The sequence below is a fragment of the Argentina silus genome (genome assembly GCF_951799395.1).
Source record: "Argentina silus genome assembly, chromosome: 6".
Taxonomy (NCBI): Eukaryota; Metazoa; Chordata; class Actinopteri; order Argentiniformes; family Argentinidae; genus Argentina; species Argentina silus.
Genome location: NC_139660.1, coordinates 5,267,769 through 5,285,366, shown reverse-complemented (window position 1 = coordinate 5,285,366; position 17,598 = coordinate 5,267,769). Strand labels below are relative to the sequence as shown.

The following is a 17,598-nucleotide window of genomic DNA, read 5'->3' as shown; positions in this document are numbered from 1 at the left end:
ATGTACGGCTAGAATTCTTAATTCAATCTGCCTAGAAAGGAATTTGCTATTCCAGACCTTCAGATGTGTACACATAACATAACTGTGCTCATGTATGGGTAATTGAATGTGAAAAATAGTTTTTTTTTTTAACCATACTATAACCATACTAACATAAGTCTCTCAAATTATTATAGGACTCATTTCGCATCGCCCCCTTTGTCTTTAGAAACACTTTCCATTGGATTGGTCCTAAGATTGCCACAAACCACATATGTAAATATCAAGTGGTTAACGAATAATTAGTGTTTCATTGGCCAACAACCACCTCCGAGCTCCGGCTCCTCGGTTAGACCCCTCCCCTGTAGAGCCGCCCTGAAGACTGGGCCCCTTTTGAATGACAGCGCTTGGGAAAGGATACGAATTTTTGTCTAATTTCCCGCAGCTACAGCGTCGATGAGCAGCAGTCGAAGAACTCCAATCTAACTGAATGGATTGGCATGGGGAGAAGCGGACCTCAAAACTTGGCTAAGCGGCAGCTTTGGAACTGTATTACATTCATGATGGTTTTACTTTCTCTGCTGCTACGACCAGGTAAGTCCATGTATTGGTGACCGTGCGACTGTGCATGCAAAACATTTTTCCCGCACCCTCGGAATGGTGGATGATGCTGGAAAACTTTCTTGGCTAGAAAGTTAGCCCCTGCTAATGGTGTGAGACTCTACTGAACTCTCAAGTGAACAACGTTAATGGGATATTTACAAAACTTATCTAGTTTTTGGCTTTCTTGTAGGACATTCCTTGAAATTTAGAGAGAGATTAGATTATTGTCAAAAACAGTAAATTAGGGCCAAATGTAGTACAGGCGTCATCGCGAGCCCAGCAGGCTGCGCTGGCTGAAACAACACGAGCTACTTTTGTGCGAAACAACTTTGAGCCAGCAAACTAGTTCCTACCCTAACCTCAATTACAGTTATACACACAACCACAACGGTAGTCTTGGTGTGTTGATTCTCAAATCGTTACTTATTTATGTTGCTGTATCCATCTCGTGAATTTACCGTTGCGTAAAATGATCTGGTAATAAAGAGTAGCTAGCATAGCTTGCTAACAGCGTACTCACGTCGCATCATAAGGAAATATTTTAACATTTTTATAAGTGTAGCGGAGCAAACTAATGTTACGAGCGAGCCACGTTTAATGTGTGCAGGGCTTGCAATGACTATTCGGATTGTAACTTGTTTCGCTTGTAAAATGAAATGTTGGTCAGTGTTTTGTTCACTCATTCATGCTTCATTTGTTACCATGCAGGGGTCAGACTTTCCGGCCTCTATTGAACGTGTCTACAGTAGAACCTCTGCCTTCAGCGAGAGCTTGTTTTGTTCTCGCAGCTGTAGTTGTCAGTCGTCTAGAGGTTGTCTACATCTGGAAACAAATTGTTTTTGTTTGTACAGTGTTAGTGACCTGATCTTTGATAAACGTACACACTTTGATATACGTATATACTCTTGTACACTAAGATCACTTTTTACAAATTGACCAAAATAATGTATTGTCCAAGTTTGTTTTGTTAGTATGTCACAGCTTTATGATAAATATGATGCAAACTTGTATAGGCCATAATGTATCAACATTAATATTCACTGACATTCAACTAATATTCACGGTTCTCTTCTTCACCCTGTCTTTCACTCACAAGCTTATTTTTAGTTGGATTTGGAAATGCATGTGTCTTCCTCTTAACGTTCCCCTTTTCCCCACATGGCTTTCACATAACTTGTTGTCAGTGGCTAACCTGGCCATAAAAAGCCTTTAGAAATAGACATGGCTGTTGATGGCTCTATGGCAGTTTTCGACAATCACTGCCTAATCAAAGCAGAGTTCGGTGACCCCTGTGCTTGCAGGGAGATCACTGGAGGGATGGAGAATGGCTCTAACTTGACCTCTCACACTCAATCTCTGTTGAGTTGTAGGGATGTAGTGTCTTAAAGATGCATTCACAATTTGTCCTGTGTCTAAAATGCAACCAAGGCATTTTACTGTGTACATGTGAACGGGCAGTCTGAATAAACCGTAGCATAAATATATTCTCAAACGTATTCTCGTCATGGTCTTTCAAACTATTTGCAAGACTGTTGTTTATGTTACTGCTTGTGCTTATGTTAATAGCATGGCCTGCTAGTTAATGATGTCATTAGCTTTTCCATGGGATGTGTTGTTTCTATGTAAAGTTAGTGCCTGTGGGGCCTATTATGTAAATAACTGAAATAAGTGTATCAGGTGCCCGAGGCTAAATTAGATGTCATTCTAATGCACCTGACATTTAAAGATACTCCAAATTCGAAAGATTCCAATGCATAAAGAGTCACCCTCGTCCTCCCCCCCAGACCCAATTCATCACCAGATATGGTGCTGAGCCATAACTTCACACAGGAAGTGCAAGATTTATACCATTCCGACGTCCTGGCAGCGTGTTGCGTCCTGTGGCCAGCTGTTCCACAGCCGCTGAACAAGCATGGTTCTTTGTGAGGCTCCTCAAGGGTCTGAAGTCCACCTCTAAACAGCAGAGCAGGCAATGCCCTGCACTGTAGCTTAATGCACCCCCTATAGCCCCAGTAACAGCCAAACCACATTCGACACCCTTAAGCAAACTACACAGATTGGTTTCCTCCAGCAGTGAAGCTGTGTGTTATTTTTGTGAGGGTTAGTTGGTGGAAAATACATTTTGACTGACTTTGCTCTGAGTATGGGCTCATGCCCATGTGGGATGGCGTATTTGGATTTTAATGGCCTCCTGATTGAGGTAAACTTGATGGTGGAAAAGTTTGACTGTACAGCTACATGTAGCTGTGCTATTTATTTAGGTTCAGCAAGTACACTATAAAAAAGCATTACTTAGGCTAGGTGGTGACTAGAGCTGTGATTTATATCAGGAATGATCAGAAAGATGTTTTCACATAGTCGCAGTTCCACCTCCACACTTGGCACTCTAGCCCACTAGCCTGCTGTTTCACCACTAGCCTGCTGTTTCAAACAACCACTGATCTTTCACTACATATGAACAGTCATTATGAACCTTTTTATGAACTATTTATTACATTTTGCGCTTGTTGCCGGGGACGATTTTGTACGAGTTGTACTGTAGCTAACATCTTCTTCCCTTCTCCTGCAGCACACTGTCAGCAGTGCCGGATCCAGCGCTGCAATGCGGAGTATGTGGCCTCTACCTCGCCCTCTAGTGGTCTCCAGGATGACACCCAATCCGATGTGGACTACTGCATCGCCCTGCGGGCCTACGCCCTGTGTACCCGCCGTACGGCCCGCAGCTGCAGGGGAGACCTAGTCTACCACTCGGCCGTCTTCCGCATCAAGGAGCTGTTCTCCCAGCACAACTGCTCCAGTGACGGGCCCACGTCCCCCGCCAAGGCGCCCAGCACCTCCAGGCCGGTCGTGTCCGAGCTGTGTGACTACGAGAGCCGAGTCCTGGCCTCGGGCCCTGCTGGCCAGCAGAAGAAGTACGCCCACTGTGGATTATTCGGGGACCCTCACTTGCGGACGTTCCGGGACGAGTTCCAGACCTGCAAGGTGGAGGGGGCGTGGCCCCTTATAGATAACCGCTACCTGTCGGTGCAGGTGACCAATGTACCCGTCGTCCTGGGGTCCAGCGCCACGGCAACCAGCAAGGTAAGAACATGGCTTCAGAACTTGCAATATCACAGACAGCGATGCACAATACATAAAACAATTTTAACTCGGCCCGAATCGTAACTGCTGCAAAAGTCTTGACTTAACATGACTTGACATGCAGTTATATCAAAGGAGAGGTCTTTCCAAACGTTTGTGATATAGGCCTACGAAACGCATCAAGTTAGAATTCAGTATGCAGTTCCTCTGCTGTCCCTAGCGGCCCCCCTCTCTGTCCCAGCTCTTCCAGACACCAAGGGGGTGGTGAGTCACTTAGTGGTGTTGGATCACGGGCATGCTTGATCGCTCTACCTTTAACACATGGGTGGTCATATGGTAGTGATTAACGCTCGCTCAAACAGTTTCCCCTTCCACCGTTTGACAAGGTTTTTCACCTCTCTGGTCAAATAATTAGATGGTCTCTTTTTGTGTAAATATGGAATAATTTGGAAAAGTAAAGTAATTATTGGACAGAACAGCAGAGTTCTTTCTTTCTCCTGCTGATTGAAATAGTCTCTGGGGCTCTCTGTCTGATACTTTGATTAGTCAGAACTTGGTACATCTCCATCTAGGTGCCTAGCTCACATAGAAAGGCCACACACAGTGTGTTATTACATTAGCAGATCAACACCGCCTCCATGAATACTCACGTATTAAGTATCTATTGACCTACCAGATTTAAATACTTTTTTGTTTGGTTTTCATCAGCAGTATTATGGCAGTATCAGTACCATGTGTCTGAGCCAATACCACTCTCCCCCCCCCCCCTCAACACAATTTGGTCAAATTCCAGTGCCTCTCACATAGGCCTAAGTTTCTTCAATGTAAATGACTTATTCTGGAGATTGCACGTGATTTCAAGTAGCCTACACACCAGAGTACATAGAGTTTGTTTTTTTGGAGCAAACTATGTTAAAGACACTTTGAGCTGGATTGTGTACGAGTTGCAGAGTAATGCGAACCTGCAGGTAGTCAGGGTGTTTGTGCCAACACCCGCATGCAACCACCCCCCAATCGTTTTGAATTGTGGCAATTTACAACTGTCAGGGTGCGGAAAAGGAATGATCCATCACGTTAAGTATCCCCTTAACTGTAAAGTTAACCGTAGCCACCTCTTTTGACAAAACAGCTTTGAAGAAATGTACGCCTCGTTCATGAGATCCAGGCTCGACTCCAGACTCATGTCAGTGTGCAGGCTAGGCCGTGTGGTCGGTGTAGTGAAAGGTATTTGAGATTTATGGACTAGCTGAGCTATAAGACAGCTGTGTTTGTTTGATCCTGCACTCTGAGAGGAATCCTGACGCGTCTGCCATGTTTTATGACGTTATTAATGACTGTTTGTTCTAGATGGTACAGATATTGGTGTGACCAGACATTACAGTTGTCTTTGAGGTTGATTGTATCTAGGTTGGGAGAAATAGTCACATGCTGATGTGTTCTAACCTATATCTTCTGTAAGATAGAAGAATTCTGAATTTGACTGGTCACTATACTTTCCTTCCACCATATTTCACGACAAAGTTGGCCTTAGGCAAGTAGAAAAAAGGTTTGAGAGTTTTAAAACAATAAGCTGCTCCTCATTTCATTAAAAAGTTAAGTTCCTGCTGACACACTGTGGCTTAAAGTGGTATTACACCTGTTGAAGGTCTCTATGCTCGAAATCTGTAATGTAGGACACTACCTCTTACATTCCACCAGCATATCATTAATTCAGTTGTATATAGGCTAATTGTACAACATTCTGTCCTTACTGGAAAAAGCTTTGTGATATCAATTGATATGTTTATGTATTTTAATTCAGTGGCATCATGAAGTTGATCCTACAATATGTTAACCACTCTGTATTTCCCTCCTTTCAGATAACAGTGATCTTCAAGTCATACCACGGCTGTACGGAGCAGAAGGTCTACCAGGCCACTACTGAGGACCTGCCCTCTGCCTTCCAGGACGGCAGCCGCAGCGGGGGGGAGGGGGGCAGCCTGTGGATCGTAGAGATGGGAGGCTCAGGGGGCCGACAGGTGAAGATCCAGGCCCGCTACATCGGGACCTCCATCATCGTACGCAGGGTGGGGCGCTACCTCACGTTCGCCATCCGCATGCCGGAGGACACCCTAGACTTTTCGGAGGAGAACAGCGGGCTGCAGCTCTGCCTGCATGGATGCCCGCGCAACGAGCTCATCAAGGAGCACACGCTGGGCCGTCAGAACCTCCACCCCCGCCTGCCAGGCCCCGGGGCCGGCTCTAGCAACACAGAGCTGGGCCCCCTCCTCCCCCCGCACCAGACCTACACCGTGGAGCGTGCCACAGCCAAATGCAGGGAGACCCTGCAGGTGGAAGACGTGTACTTTCAATCGTGTGTCTTTGACTTGCTCACGACAGGAGACCCTGAGTTCTCCATGGCAGCCTACGGGGCGCTGGAGGATCTCAAGGCCCTTCCACCCAGCAGACTTAAGCAGAACTCACCCAGGACTCCCCGTCCTCACGGAGGGGCGTCTCACACACACTCGCCGGCAATAACCACCCCCTCCTCTCTGCTCTCACTCCTGCTCCTTTTTCTGCTGCTTTTGTAAAAAAAAAAAATATATATATATAAAATAATACTGAAAAACAAAATGGAAGTGATACCAGCTTGAGGAAAGAGTGCCTAGGAATGGAAATCAGACGTTTTGCATTTGTGAATGTTGTGGTCTTTCCTGTCACTACTAAACCATTTGAAGGATTTAGCACTCCAAGAGACTGCCAAAGCTCCTCCCCAGACACTGTGGCTGCCAGCATCTGCCACTTAATTGAGTATGAGTCTGAATGCATGCAATCATGTGGGATCAGTCAGGGGTTAAGTGTGTAATACTCACTCCATTTTCACACTTCCTGTAAATTGGATTAAGACACATACAGGACTTCTTAAAATGTGAAATTCATAACATGATTGTTGTCTTTGCTGATTTTCAAGGCAGCTAATCAAAAAAAATAAAAAATCTTTGTAAATAATTTCATCTTTGTTGGGAACATGTCACAGTAATGCACAACTCTACCAGGCGTCATGGTTACAGAAAGTATTGATGGTGAACATGGTCTGTTATAGGGCAAAGACCTCTATGGAAGACCAGACTTTTCCTCTGTCATTATTTGGCACTTAAATGGTTAACACTAAGTTTAGTTCCTCGATGTTGTCATATTTACTGAAAATATATATGTTTCTTACATGGGATCCAACAACTACACGGAAATACTACCTATCCATATATATTTGGTTTTGGTGTGATTCTCAGTCCTGCACAGCGTCAAGGTGTGATATAGCATTATCAGTTAGGTAAAACACTCCCTCTTCAAGCTGCTTAGCTTCCAGTTTTTAAAGGTTAAAGAAACAAAATCTCTATATAATAATATATTGAAAGAGTGTATATATGTGTTTTATATTGTGTACATTTGCTTGTGTATAGATGTTAACTGTAATATGTTTTACACTTGTTGTGATTAGCTAGGTATGTTTTTGAATCCTTGTAAGAAGTGAACTAATATGTGTTTTACCTTTATAATCTGTAATTTTCCATATTAAAAAAAAAAAAAGTGTTGGACACTACGTTGTTGTTTTTTGTTGTTGCTTCATTTGTCTCTTCATATTTCAGAAATCAACGTTATCTATACTCAGCTTCATGGTATGTGTGGAAGCTTTGAGAACATCTGCATAGTGTCGATGAAGCAGAGTTATAGGTTTAAGGTGTCAGGAATAATCTTACCTTCCATACATATTGACAACGCTGTATCACCGTATATGAGGTCTAGGGAGTATAGATTAATCTTCCTACATGAATTCAATCATATCCTCTGTTATTGTCTCAACCACCACCTCCTGGTTTCCTCAGTGTCCCAGTGATGGCTGCGTATACAGTATGTATCTGGGCCTGCTGTCTGGGCAGCGGTGGGGGTGGGGGTGGGTGTGGGGGTGTGTATGTGCACAGTCCCTGTGTAAATGTTAGCTCACTACTGGGCTGGCTCGTGATGCTGCTACTGTATGTCCTGCCAGACTAGGCTTCAAACAAGGTTTAGCCTGTGGTTTACATTAGTTTGACACAATGAATACACCACAGACAATATACAGCGCAGGACATGCGATACTGTAAACACACGCAGTCCCAGTTTAGGCCGCATACTCATGGCAGCGTTTCATTTCAGCAATTATTCGAGAAGTATTTGAATTCGGGCAGAGTGAGGGAAAAACGCACGGGACACTCCGGCAAGCCACAAAGGTTTGTGAGATGGGAAAGGGTAGAGGAGTGATGAAATGTGTCACCATTTTATCCACATTTATCATTATATGCTTAGCACATACCAGATGGCCTAAATCATGTGTTCTTGGCAGTGACTGTGACTTCATCACCCTTATTTCTAATATCATCTGAGCGGGGAGAGAGAGAAAGAGAGGCAATTGTGCAACGGTGGTAAAGCCTGTCACAAGCAATCTTGTCTTGGCAGCGGCGGCAGCGGCAGCGGCAGCGGCGGCAGCGGCAGCAGCAGCAGCAAGCGTAGGGCAGGCAGACCGCTAGTTAACACACTGATGGCTATATGGCTTCAATTGGGGCTTTAATGGTTCTGTTTCTCTGCCGCCTATCTGACTTTTTATGACGTTTGTAAACCCTTCCTCCGACTTAAGTTGCCTTATCATTTTTCATCCGTAAATCGGTGGGCGAATACTTTCCATGTATTTTGTTCTGGTCATAAACAGTGAGAGGGGGATGAAAGTTCCATTTGCCTCGTGGTGTTAAACAAAGTAAAGAGCCTACAGGCCTCCGTCCTGATTCATGTCGTCTTTGAGAAACCAGTGTCAGTGTGACAAGTACCAACCACCACTAAAACAGACAGGGGAGTGGGCCCTGAATCAGCGTGGAAGGTTTGACATACTGAAACACCTGACAGCCCAGAGAGTGTGTATGTATTAGATAAGAGGATAGTCAAATATTATCTGGATTTTCCCATGGCTGCCCAAGAAAGGCTTTTATTAATTAGAATAACATTCTCCTCTAAAGCATTGGTTGGCTCAGAGTGGCACAATGCGTAAAGAACTTCAGCTATAGATCGATAGATCGATAGATAGGTAGATAGACAGATCGATAGATAGACAGATAGACAGATAGACAGATATAATCATTCACCCTCCTCACAACCACCTGCTCTTCACTTTTCCCAGTAAACAAGGACAATTACCATGCTAATGAGTTGAAAGACAAAACCCTTGAGTGATTGATACTCTCAATGGAGAAATTAATTTGATATTAATAGACCACTTGGCAAGATAAATAGATAGTGCTGTGTGAGTCCTCTCCCTGATTGATACATAGTTAGATTGATGGCTGTCTTAATGCAAAGTGTTCTGAGACGGAGCTGAGGTGGCCTTGATAAGGGTACAGTGTACCACCACAAGGACAACAGTGTATTTCTCTCTTGGACGTGTTTTTGCATTATGTTATAGAGACATTAAAAAATGATAATGTTATTTGGAGGTAATGATATCATCTTCAGTCAAGTTCATACAGACAGATATGGAGACTGCTAGTACACTGTGTGTTATTCATTGCTACACTGTTGCAATGATTTCACTATGAACGCTGAAAAGAGGGCCTTCTTTTACATGTGTAGTACGCTGTAATTACTCATAACTAAATTATCTGTTGTTCCATAGCAGTTGGCCAGGTTTTCATCAAGTAGAACTGGGAATGGAGTGGTCCTTATGCCACTTCTGTTTCATACCCAAACTACTGTACTGGCACAGACATTTTTCATAGGTTCACATTCTCTTTTACAAGAGTTTCATAGCCTATTAAACCACCTCCCATCCAGTCCTGTCATGAATCACGGCTGGTGGGTGAGCTGGGGAGGTGTCCATGAAGTTAACACAGTCGTGCATTCATGGGCTGATTTGTGCATGAGTAGGATCCAGCGACTGCTTATTCTGTACATAGGCTGGTAGACGTTGCACGCTGTTGCATAGATTGCTGCAACAGAACAAAACCAGGAGGTCATTCACGCCTCAGGAGGAAAGGGGAGGGGTGTGTGTGTGTGTGTGTGTGTGTGTGTGTGTGTCCGCGTATGCGTGCGTGTGTGTGTGCGTGCGTGTGCGCGCATGTGAGATTGTTGGATGATCCCAGACACAGTCATTACACAGCTATCTCCAAACACAGACTTTCATACCTGACCAAACCAATCTCTCTGCTTCTCTTCAATAATCAGACTGACAGGAACCAACCTAGACATATCTCATAGACCACCTGACTACCGAATGGGCATTGACCTACATATCAAATTGTATTCTGGTATGAGAACAAATATAAGGATGATTGACATTTCTACTTAGATAAACACATAGCATACCTTGGATTTTGTTTCTCAGTACATGGATCCATATGCGGAAATATGAAAGAAGCAAAATGGCAATGTAGTTTACTGCACGCCATCTCAGCCCTGGCTCCACTGCTACTGAACACTACACTGTGGTAATGCACACAGCTGAGAACACCTGCACATCTGAGGGTATATTTTCCTTAACAAGGCTGTGTCACCAAACTTTTAACAAATGCCCCCCCCCCCCCCCCCCCTGCCCCAGCACCCTGAAGCATGGAAAAACCCAGCTCGGAAATTAGGCATCTGCATCATAAATCTTGGAAAGTTACAATAATTTGCAATTCACTCCCTCATCAAAGGCAATATTACCCTAATTTATTATCTCCCTGCACACGGGGTGCGCAAAGGCCGTGGAGATAAGAGTTTATCAGGAGGGGGATTGATTTTCATTAACTGATTGTAATAAAGATGAACTGCCGGGCTCACACACTGACCAAGAGCCACACTGTATTGTAATTGGGCCAATTTATTTCATGAGCCAGTGGTTCTACTTTTCTGTCCCTCCTTCTTTTCTCTCTCTCTCTCTCGCTCTTCAAAATGTTCTTCTCCCATTTGGTGACTGTAGCGTCCTGGCCATACTGTCTCTGTCTCTGAATACAATACTGTGTCTGTCTCTGAACGGTCTCTCTTTTGATTTGACAACTTTTTTCTTCTTCTTCTTTTTTTTTGTACTAAATATCAGCCTATGTGTGACTGGTTAGAGCTAAGTATCGCTACAGTGTGCTATCTGTCCATGGAGCCGCCATTATCAGTGTGCTTGTTGTTTTCACCCATCAAAACCATCCCAAAATATATCCCATCATATCATAGCAGCAGGTTATTTCCAGGTTATTTCCTGCAAACACACCATCAAAGGTGACCTATCAAACAGCAGAGCAATGAGCCCTCAGTCATTAGGATGACAGATAATTCAAATCATTCTCCACTTTGCCTCATTAGGTTTCTATATTAGTATAAAATGGATAAGTTTCTCCCTCCTAACGCCTGCATTTGTTCTACGGTGTGAACTCCTGGAGCAGACTCCTATCAACCACTGTCCTCATTTTCCAAGTACACATGCTGTGAAACATGTTTTCCAAGTAATCATGTCTTGAACGTGTTGTCTTAAAGATTGCATGTGATTGGTGCTAACTTGATAAAAGGCCATAAGGCTGTCAGTGATAATGACTATTTCAAAACCACTCAGTAACTGAGTAACTCGTTTAGAAAATGATGTGGCTGTGAATCATTCAGAGACAGACAAGGTCCTCAGGACAGTGTGGACGCTTATTATGGTTATTTGTGCAACAACTCCCCTGCTTGAGGACACCCTCTGTGTGTGTGTGTGTGTGTGTGTGTGTGTGTGTGTGTGTGTGTGTGTGTGTGTGTGTGTGTGTGTGTGTGTGTGTGTGTGTGTGTGTGTGTGTGTGTGTGTGTGTGTGTGTGTGTGTGTGTGTGTGTGTGTGTGTGACAATTGAGTGCAAAACATCCAGTTTGAATTTTTATTGTAAAATTGAAAAAAAGGAGATAAAGAGAGAAAAGCCCCAATAAGCATTTCCTTTTGATGCATACCTAATCTTAACAGAACAATAAAATAAATTAATACAAATTGAATAAATAAATAAACAATTAGATAAATAAGCGAATCAATACATAGATAAATAAATAAAATAAATAAATTGACATCAAGTTACTTACTTGATCAAATAAATATTTATAAAACCATTAAATCATTAATCATCATTAATATGAAATAATCTAAGCAGCAAGTATTCAAGAAATTTCAACAGGGGAAAAAAACGTTTGGTTTCTCAGGCTATTACAGAACACATATTTTCTTTTCTTTTTTATAAAAAGGTACTGCTTTCCATTTCAGTTAACCATGCTGTACTGAGCCCATCACACAGACAGGTGGCGCTCTCCTCTTTTAAAAAAAAACCTGTAAACAGCATTTTTCTAGTCCAGGTTTAGAGAATAGCACTTGCTATATGCTTCCCTTACCCCATAACATGTCAGTAAAGTCTACTAAACAGATTCAATACTTTTGTTATATATTTTTGTATTCTTTGTGCTGAGAAACCAGAAGTTTAACATCTTTATAAAGCAAAACCCTCCATACCCTCCCCAAAGCCCTCCCCATACCACCCACCTTAATACCCGAAGAAAGGTCCTGTGCTGATTTTCCATAATATACAGATTTCATATTTATAATAAGATACTATCCTTAGCATTCAAACCATAGTGAAAGAATCATATTGTTAATACGAGTAGTACCATTATCATAATCTTTAACCCCCCAGCCCCCTATTGAGCATGCTCAGAGATTGAGTGGGCAGCATCATGGTTGGATGACAAAGATGAACATGGCATAATGGTGGCAGAATGAAAACAGTGTAAAACATCTACTGGCTTGAGCACATCATTTACATTTTAGTGCAATGAGGAGTGAAACAGAAGACTGTAAACTGACGCCCAACAGGCAAATCATACTGGAAATTGATAAAAAAGCAGTTTGAGGTTTCTTCCATCCACACACCTTCGTCACAGTAATTGTATTCTTTTAGCTTTTTCCCCCCCTGCAAAAATTACTCCACATCTTTCAAACTCATTAAATTTCAGCCACAGTTGCCATCTTTAATTTGTATTACCCAAGCTGTTGTGTGAAGGCCAAATTTAATTTGATTTTAATAATTTAAAAATCCCTCCAGTAGAAATCCTGTAAGAGAAGCTTTTGGAGTCAGGTTATAAGGCTGTAGATGCCCGGGGGCCACATGTCTGTATATCACTGCCTCCTAAGGTGCCAAGTCCAGACAGGATGGGGGGGGGAGGGAGGGGGGGTGGCGGTAGGGGGTGGGTAACCTACAGTAACTCAGGAGGAAAAGCTTCTCACTTTTGGCAAATATGTGTAAATGTCTAACTTATAAAAACCTACTACTGAATGTAATTGTGCTCTCACCTATCTTGTTCTCTAATTTGCTAATAATTCATCCACTAATACATCATTAAACATTTCATCTACTATAACATATCTGCAATTCCGCAGTATGAATACAGTATGAATATCGTTAATCTGTTGCCTGCTACGCTTTCCCCCCCTCATTGTTTTTTAAGGGTATGCAAATGTCAGTGTCTGTTAAGAGGACTCAGATAGGCAGCATCTTAGATGTACTCGTCTGCAATTTGGCAATTTTGATGTTGATAAAGGCATTAAAACACTTTTCTCCCAGGAAACAACAACTGCACCTTTTGCCACCATCGGTGGTCAAGTGTAGTAGGCGTTGCCCTTTTGGTTTCAATGCCCAGGCTTGTATTCAGCACTCTTCGGAGAGCAGAGAGTACTACACATACATGCTGGTAGGGAATACTTGCTCAGTCACACCCGACTGGCCTGTTTTCATAGAACTATGAATAAATGCATGAACGTCAGAGGAGAATGAGAAAGATGATTGAATCTTCGCAACGGAAATCAGATGGAAATAAAGAAAAAAGGCAATAGAGTCGAATGAGTAGAAACAGTCAAACGGAAAGATACATAAATCTGCAAACAGATTTCATCTCAGACATTATCTGTGTAAAACGTTCTCAAACTTCCCTGGAATCGTGACTTTGTGGCTAATACTGGTTTGTTTGCTACAGCTGGGAAAGTGTTGTGTCCGCTATTAAACAACACTGACTTGGTTATTCAAGCTAATAGTATGCTGTCGCCTCGATCTTCCACATGTCAGAGTTTGTTTGGTTGTTTGTGTTCCTGTTTGTGACTTCCCTTTTCGAGGAGCAGCAGCTGCAGTAACTACACTTAATGTCAGACATGCCGCCGTCTAATTGATGGATCATTTTGCTCTTAATTTGACCTCCTAAGGCTGCTAAACCCAAGCTGTTCCTCATGGGGTACAAGCTTGCAGTCTGCTATTATTCCCACTGGAAAGAATGCAGCTGCTCTTTAGTTAAAGTCCCATCTATCCATCTATTGAAGGCAGGCCTTGTGGTGTACATTAAAACCTACACTTACACGTTCTCCTCAGTTTGACCTCAGTGCTACTCTGCGATATAGACTCTATGGCCCATTTGTTTCATTCCAAGAAGGACAGACACAGGCCGTAAGTGTTGTTAAAGTATAGCATCTCAATCTTGCAGTGACAAACAGTGGCACAGTATGTACAGTGTGTGAGTATGGGGTGGGGGGGTGGGGTGGGGGGGTGAGAGGGGGGGGCGCTCTCTAAAGCTATGAGGGGGACGCTGGAGCTGTGGTGCTGCATCTCTCCTCTCCTCCGTGAAAAATTAACTCTGTCAGTCAGTCAATTCATTTGAAATGCCAATGTGTAATTGATTGTGCATCTCTTGCCCCGCGGTGCTGCTCCCCATCTGATCAATATTAGCATTATCCTAATTATGCTGCGAGTTAGCTATCAGGTCCCCGTAAACTGATGGTACCTATTAAGAGAGATGTGCTTGAGCGGGGAGCCCCCTCCCACACACACAAAGTCCTCCACCCCCCTGCTGAGAGCAGCTGGAGCAGGCTGTCAGTGGGAGGGGGTAGGACCCGGCAGCCACTGCCACGCTCGGATGGCAATTTTATAACCATTGTCAGGGTAATTTGTATATTTTATTAACCAGTTAAAGATGTTGCGCTTCTTTACTGCTGCCATAGCCGCACTACCGGGTGGCAGTTTTACCGCTGTGCTTTATGGGTAGATTATCTGTATTATCAGTAGCTTTAATGATGCTGCCTCCGTTTTCCTGATGTGGAATGCCTTTTTCTGCAATGAAAAAAGATGGGGGCCTACAATGACAGTATATCACCATGGAGACACAATGTGCTGACAGAAGCACTAGAGAGAAGAGAAGACTGAGGACGACGTTTTTTTTTTCCTCGGTAATACTTTACAGTATATGTCTGTTATGTTGGGAATGACACGTTTTAACGGTGTAACTTTTGGCACTACAGTTTGAAGGTTTAGCAGGAAGTGCTCAGTGTTGCTCTGTTCCCCATACAAGCCTGCGAAATGGATAGGTCACAGATTATAGATCATGTCCAAGATGAAATGTTGAGAGATAGAATGTTATGGGTGAAGTATGACTGCTAAAAAGCAGATCTGAACATGCCCGAAACAATCTCTAATCCACATATTCTACGCCACTAAAATAGTATAGCTTTTAAAATATTTTTTTTTTTCCTTTTTTTTTCTATTTTGTTTAAATATTCTCAAACCCAGTAGCTATAAATGTAAAAGGAAAAGAAACCGAAACCCTTTTCCTTGTCCAACCTGAAGCTAGTATTTTCTTCTTAAGTTTAACTTGTAATATTTATTAGTAGTAGTTTGTAGTATTAGTATCATCAATACTATATATTACTGTTGAGAACAATAAAAATGTTTGGTCCTTTGGTCCCTTAAGGGTGAAAGATTTTCAGTTGTACTGTAGCTAATGGAAACCTCAGTGACCTCAGAAAGTCATAGTTCTGCGCTTGCTGAGAGAGACGGTGAGAGAATAAGAGAAAAGAGGGAAAGAGAAAGAAAGTCCATCAGTGGACAGACGGAATAGCTTCTTTTTTTCCACTGTTTTTCTTGATCTTCAAGTTTTAACCCTCATTTGTCCAGTATAGTAAAAGCCGCAAGCGCCTCTTTCTTTATATATATGTGTATATAATACGTATATAGAAATCTATTTGTTGTTGCTGCTTTTTTGTTTGTTTGTTGCTTAATTAACAATTCAAGTCTCAACGAGAAAAGTTCTGTTGTTCAGAGTTTCATATCTTTTTCAGTTTTTTTACTTCTCTTCTTTTTCTTGCACTGTGCCGTTTGCGCCGTGGTGTCTTCCTGCTGTGGTGCCAACTCCTCCCATCGCACCCTCCGTTCCATGGCACCTCCGCCTCCATCACACCTTCCCCTCCGTCCATATGGAGCCTATGTCTTCATAAGTAAATGCTGATATGTCTTCGAAAATTCCTTATTTGTAGATTTTTTTTTTTTTAAAGATATTTTATTTGTTTTCAACGAAAAAAGTTTAACTCCTCCGAGATATCTTCACTTGTCCTCAAAACCTAAAAGAGACAGATTAAACCACTTTAAGCCTCAGTTTGCTTTCAGGTTATTTAGAAATGGGAATGAAAATATCTGGATTTATAGTATTTGTTGTAATTTTTCAAATACTTAAATTACCCCAGTTCAAATGGTTTTGAGTCTTTGTCAATCATGATGTTGATAGATTTTCCCCGTCTAGTTAGGACACATTCTGTTTTTGAACCCCCAGTTGATCCCTAGCCTTGTCCCTAGCCCTTACTCTCCTGCCCTCCCTCGGCACTTCTTCAGATCTGAAAAAATTGGATTATATAAAATTGGGTCTCCAGAAAGCATTGCTCAACATTTCACCCTGATCATCTGAAGGCCAAATGAAACAGTGACCATATTGCTTAGACCTTTCCAATCCTTTCAGAGCTAGAAGAGTGCCTGTACACTGTGCATCATCTGGAGGTCTGCTGAGCTCACCTGTGCTGTTACGGTGAATAGTGAAGGTAGGCTGTGTCAGTAAGGGCGGCTGGCATCCTTCGGTCTTTTCAACTGGACTTTCAACCTCTTCATTCCAATCTGAAAGCCGTTCATGGCTTGAATAGCTGCCTGTGCGCTAGCTGGGTTGTCGAAGCTCACAAAACCTTTGAGAAAAGCAAAGCAAGCAAAGGGTATTAGACATCAAAAGCCATGAGGTCACTAGGACACAGTATTCAGTGTTGGGATATGAGGAAATCAAAGAGAGGATTTATAGTCAACACCCTGAATTTCCTTCTATTCTGCAATGACTATTTCAGATGCGTTCAACAATTCAAACAGTCGCACATGTAGTTGAGGGAGGACAACATATCTACAAATCAACTCATTTCTCAATATTTGAACAATATTCAACCGTGTGTAATATTCTTCTCAAAGCAGCTTTGTGCAAACACATGCCTCTTGAATCCCAAATCAATGAGCATGCTTTGGTGGCTGTGTCACTCCACTCACACAGAAAAGTGGACCCGCGCAGGCAAACACAGTCACGGAGACGAGGCGCCTGCACGGGTGGCCACAGAGGCCCACGCGGTACGTATTCCCCCAGAAGAGAAACTCAAGCCACCAAACCCATGCCGAGCATCCTGTTTCCATCAAGTGTAAAAATAAAGCCTTGAAAGTCAGTGACCAGAAACAGCAGTGGAGTGTGTCTCCGGTTGATGCTCTCCCCAGTGTCATTAGGAACAGTCGATGACCCATGAAAAACAGCAGGAGCCTCACCAGGTCCCCAGCCACCTGGGAGTGGAGGTGTCTGCTGCTGCCCCATTAGGAGGGGACTGGGGGGGACCGGGGGGCTCACTCGGCCCTCGGCTCTCTGCACTACTGCCATAGATAACAGTGGGGGATGTGTGTACTGGACTTAAGGCTACTTTAAAGGGAGGTCTCCCTTTCTTCTAATCCTGGGTGTCAGCTCTCCTCCCTGCACCAACCATCAGTCTGGGTTTATCCCTCTCTCTCTTCTCCAGATTAATTACCCCAGCGAGCGGCCCCTTCCCCCAGACCTAACATTACGTTGTAA

General features: G+C 43.1%; 2 protein-coding genes across 2 annotated transcripts in view; one reads left to right on the top strand and one right to left on the bottom strand.

Moving 5' to 3' along the window:
* Positions 1-386: 386 nt before the first annotated feature.
* rgmd (RGM domain family, member D) lies at positions 387-7,240 on the top strand. The gene is made up of 3 exons (XM_083672476.1): positions 387-573; positions 3,152-3,663; positions 5,523-7,240. The coding sequence occupies exons 1-3, from the start codon at positions 480-482 to the stop codon at positions 6,231-6,233; spliced, it is 1,317 nt and encodes a 438-aa protein (XP_083528602.1). The 5' UTR covers positions 387-479; the 3' UTR covers positions 6,234-7,240.
* An 8,651-nt stretch (positions 7,241-15,891) lies between these two features.
* Positions 15,892-17,598, bottom strand: part of celf5a (cugbp, Elav-like family member 5a) — a gene marked incomplete at its 5' end in the record, with an annotated part of 168,024 nt that continues 166,317 nt past the window's right edge. The window contains 2 exons of the mRNA XM_083671945.1: positions 15,892-16,078; positions 16,524-16,687. Coding sequence (XP_083528071.1) covers positions 16,560-16,687 — 128 coding nt within the window. The 3' untranslated portion in view covers positions 15,892-16,078; positions 16,524-16,559. The remainder of the gene's footprint in view (positions 16,079-16,523; positions 16,688-17,598) is intronic.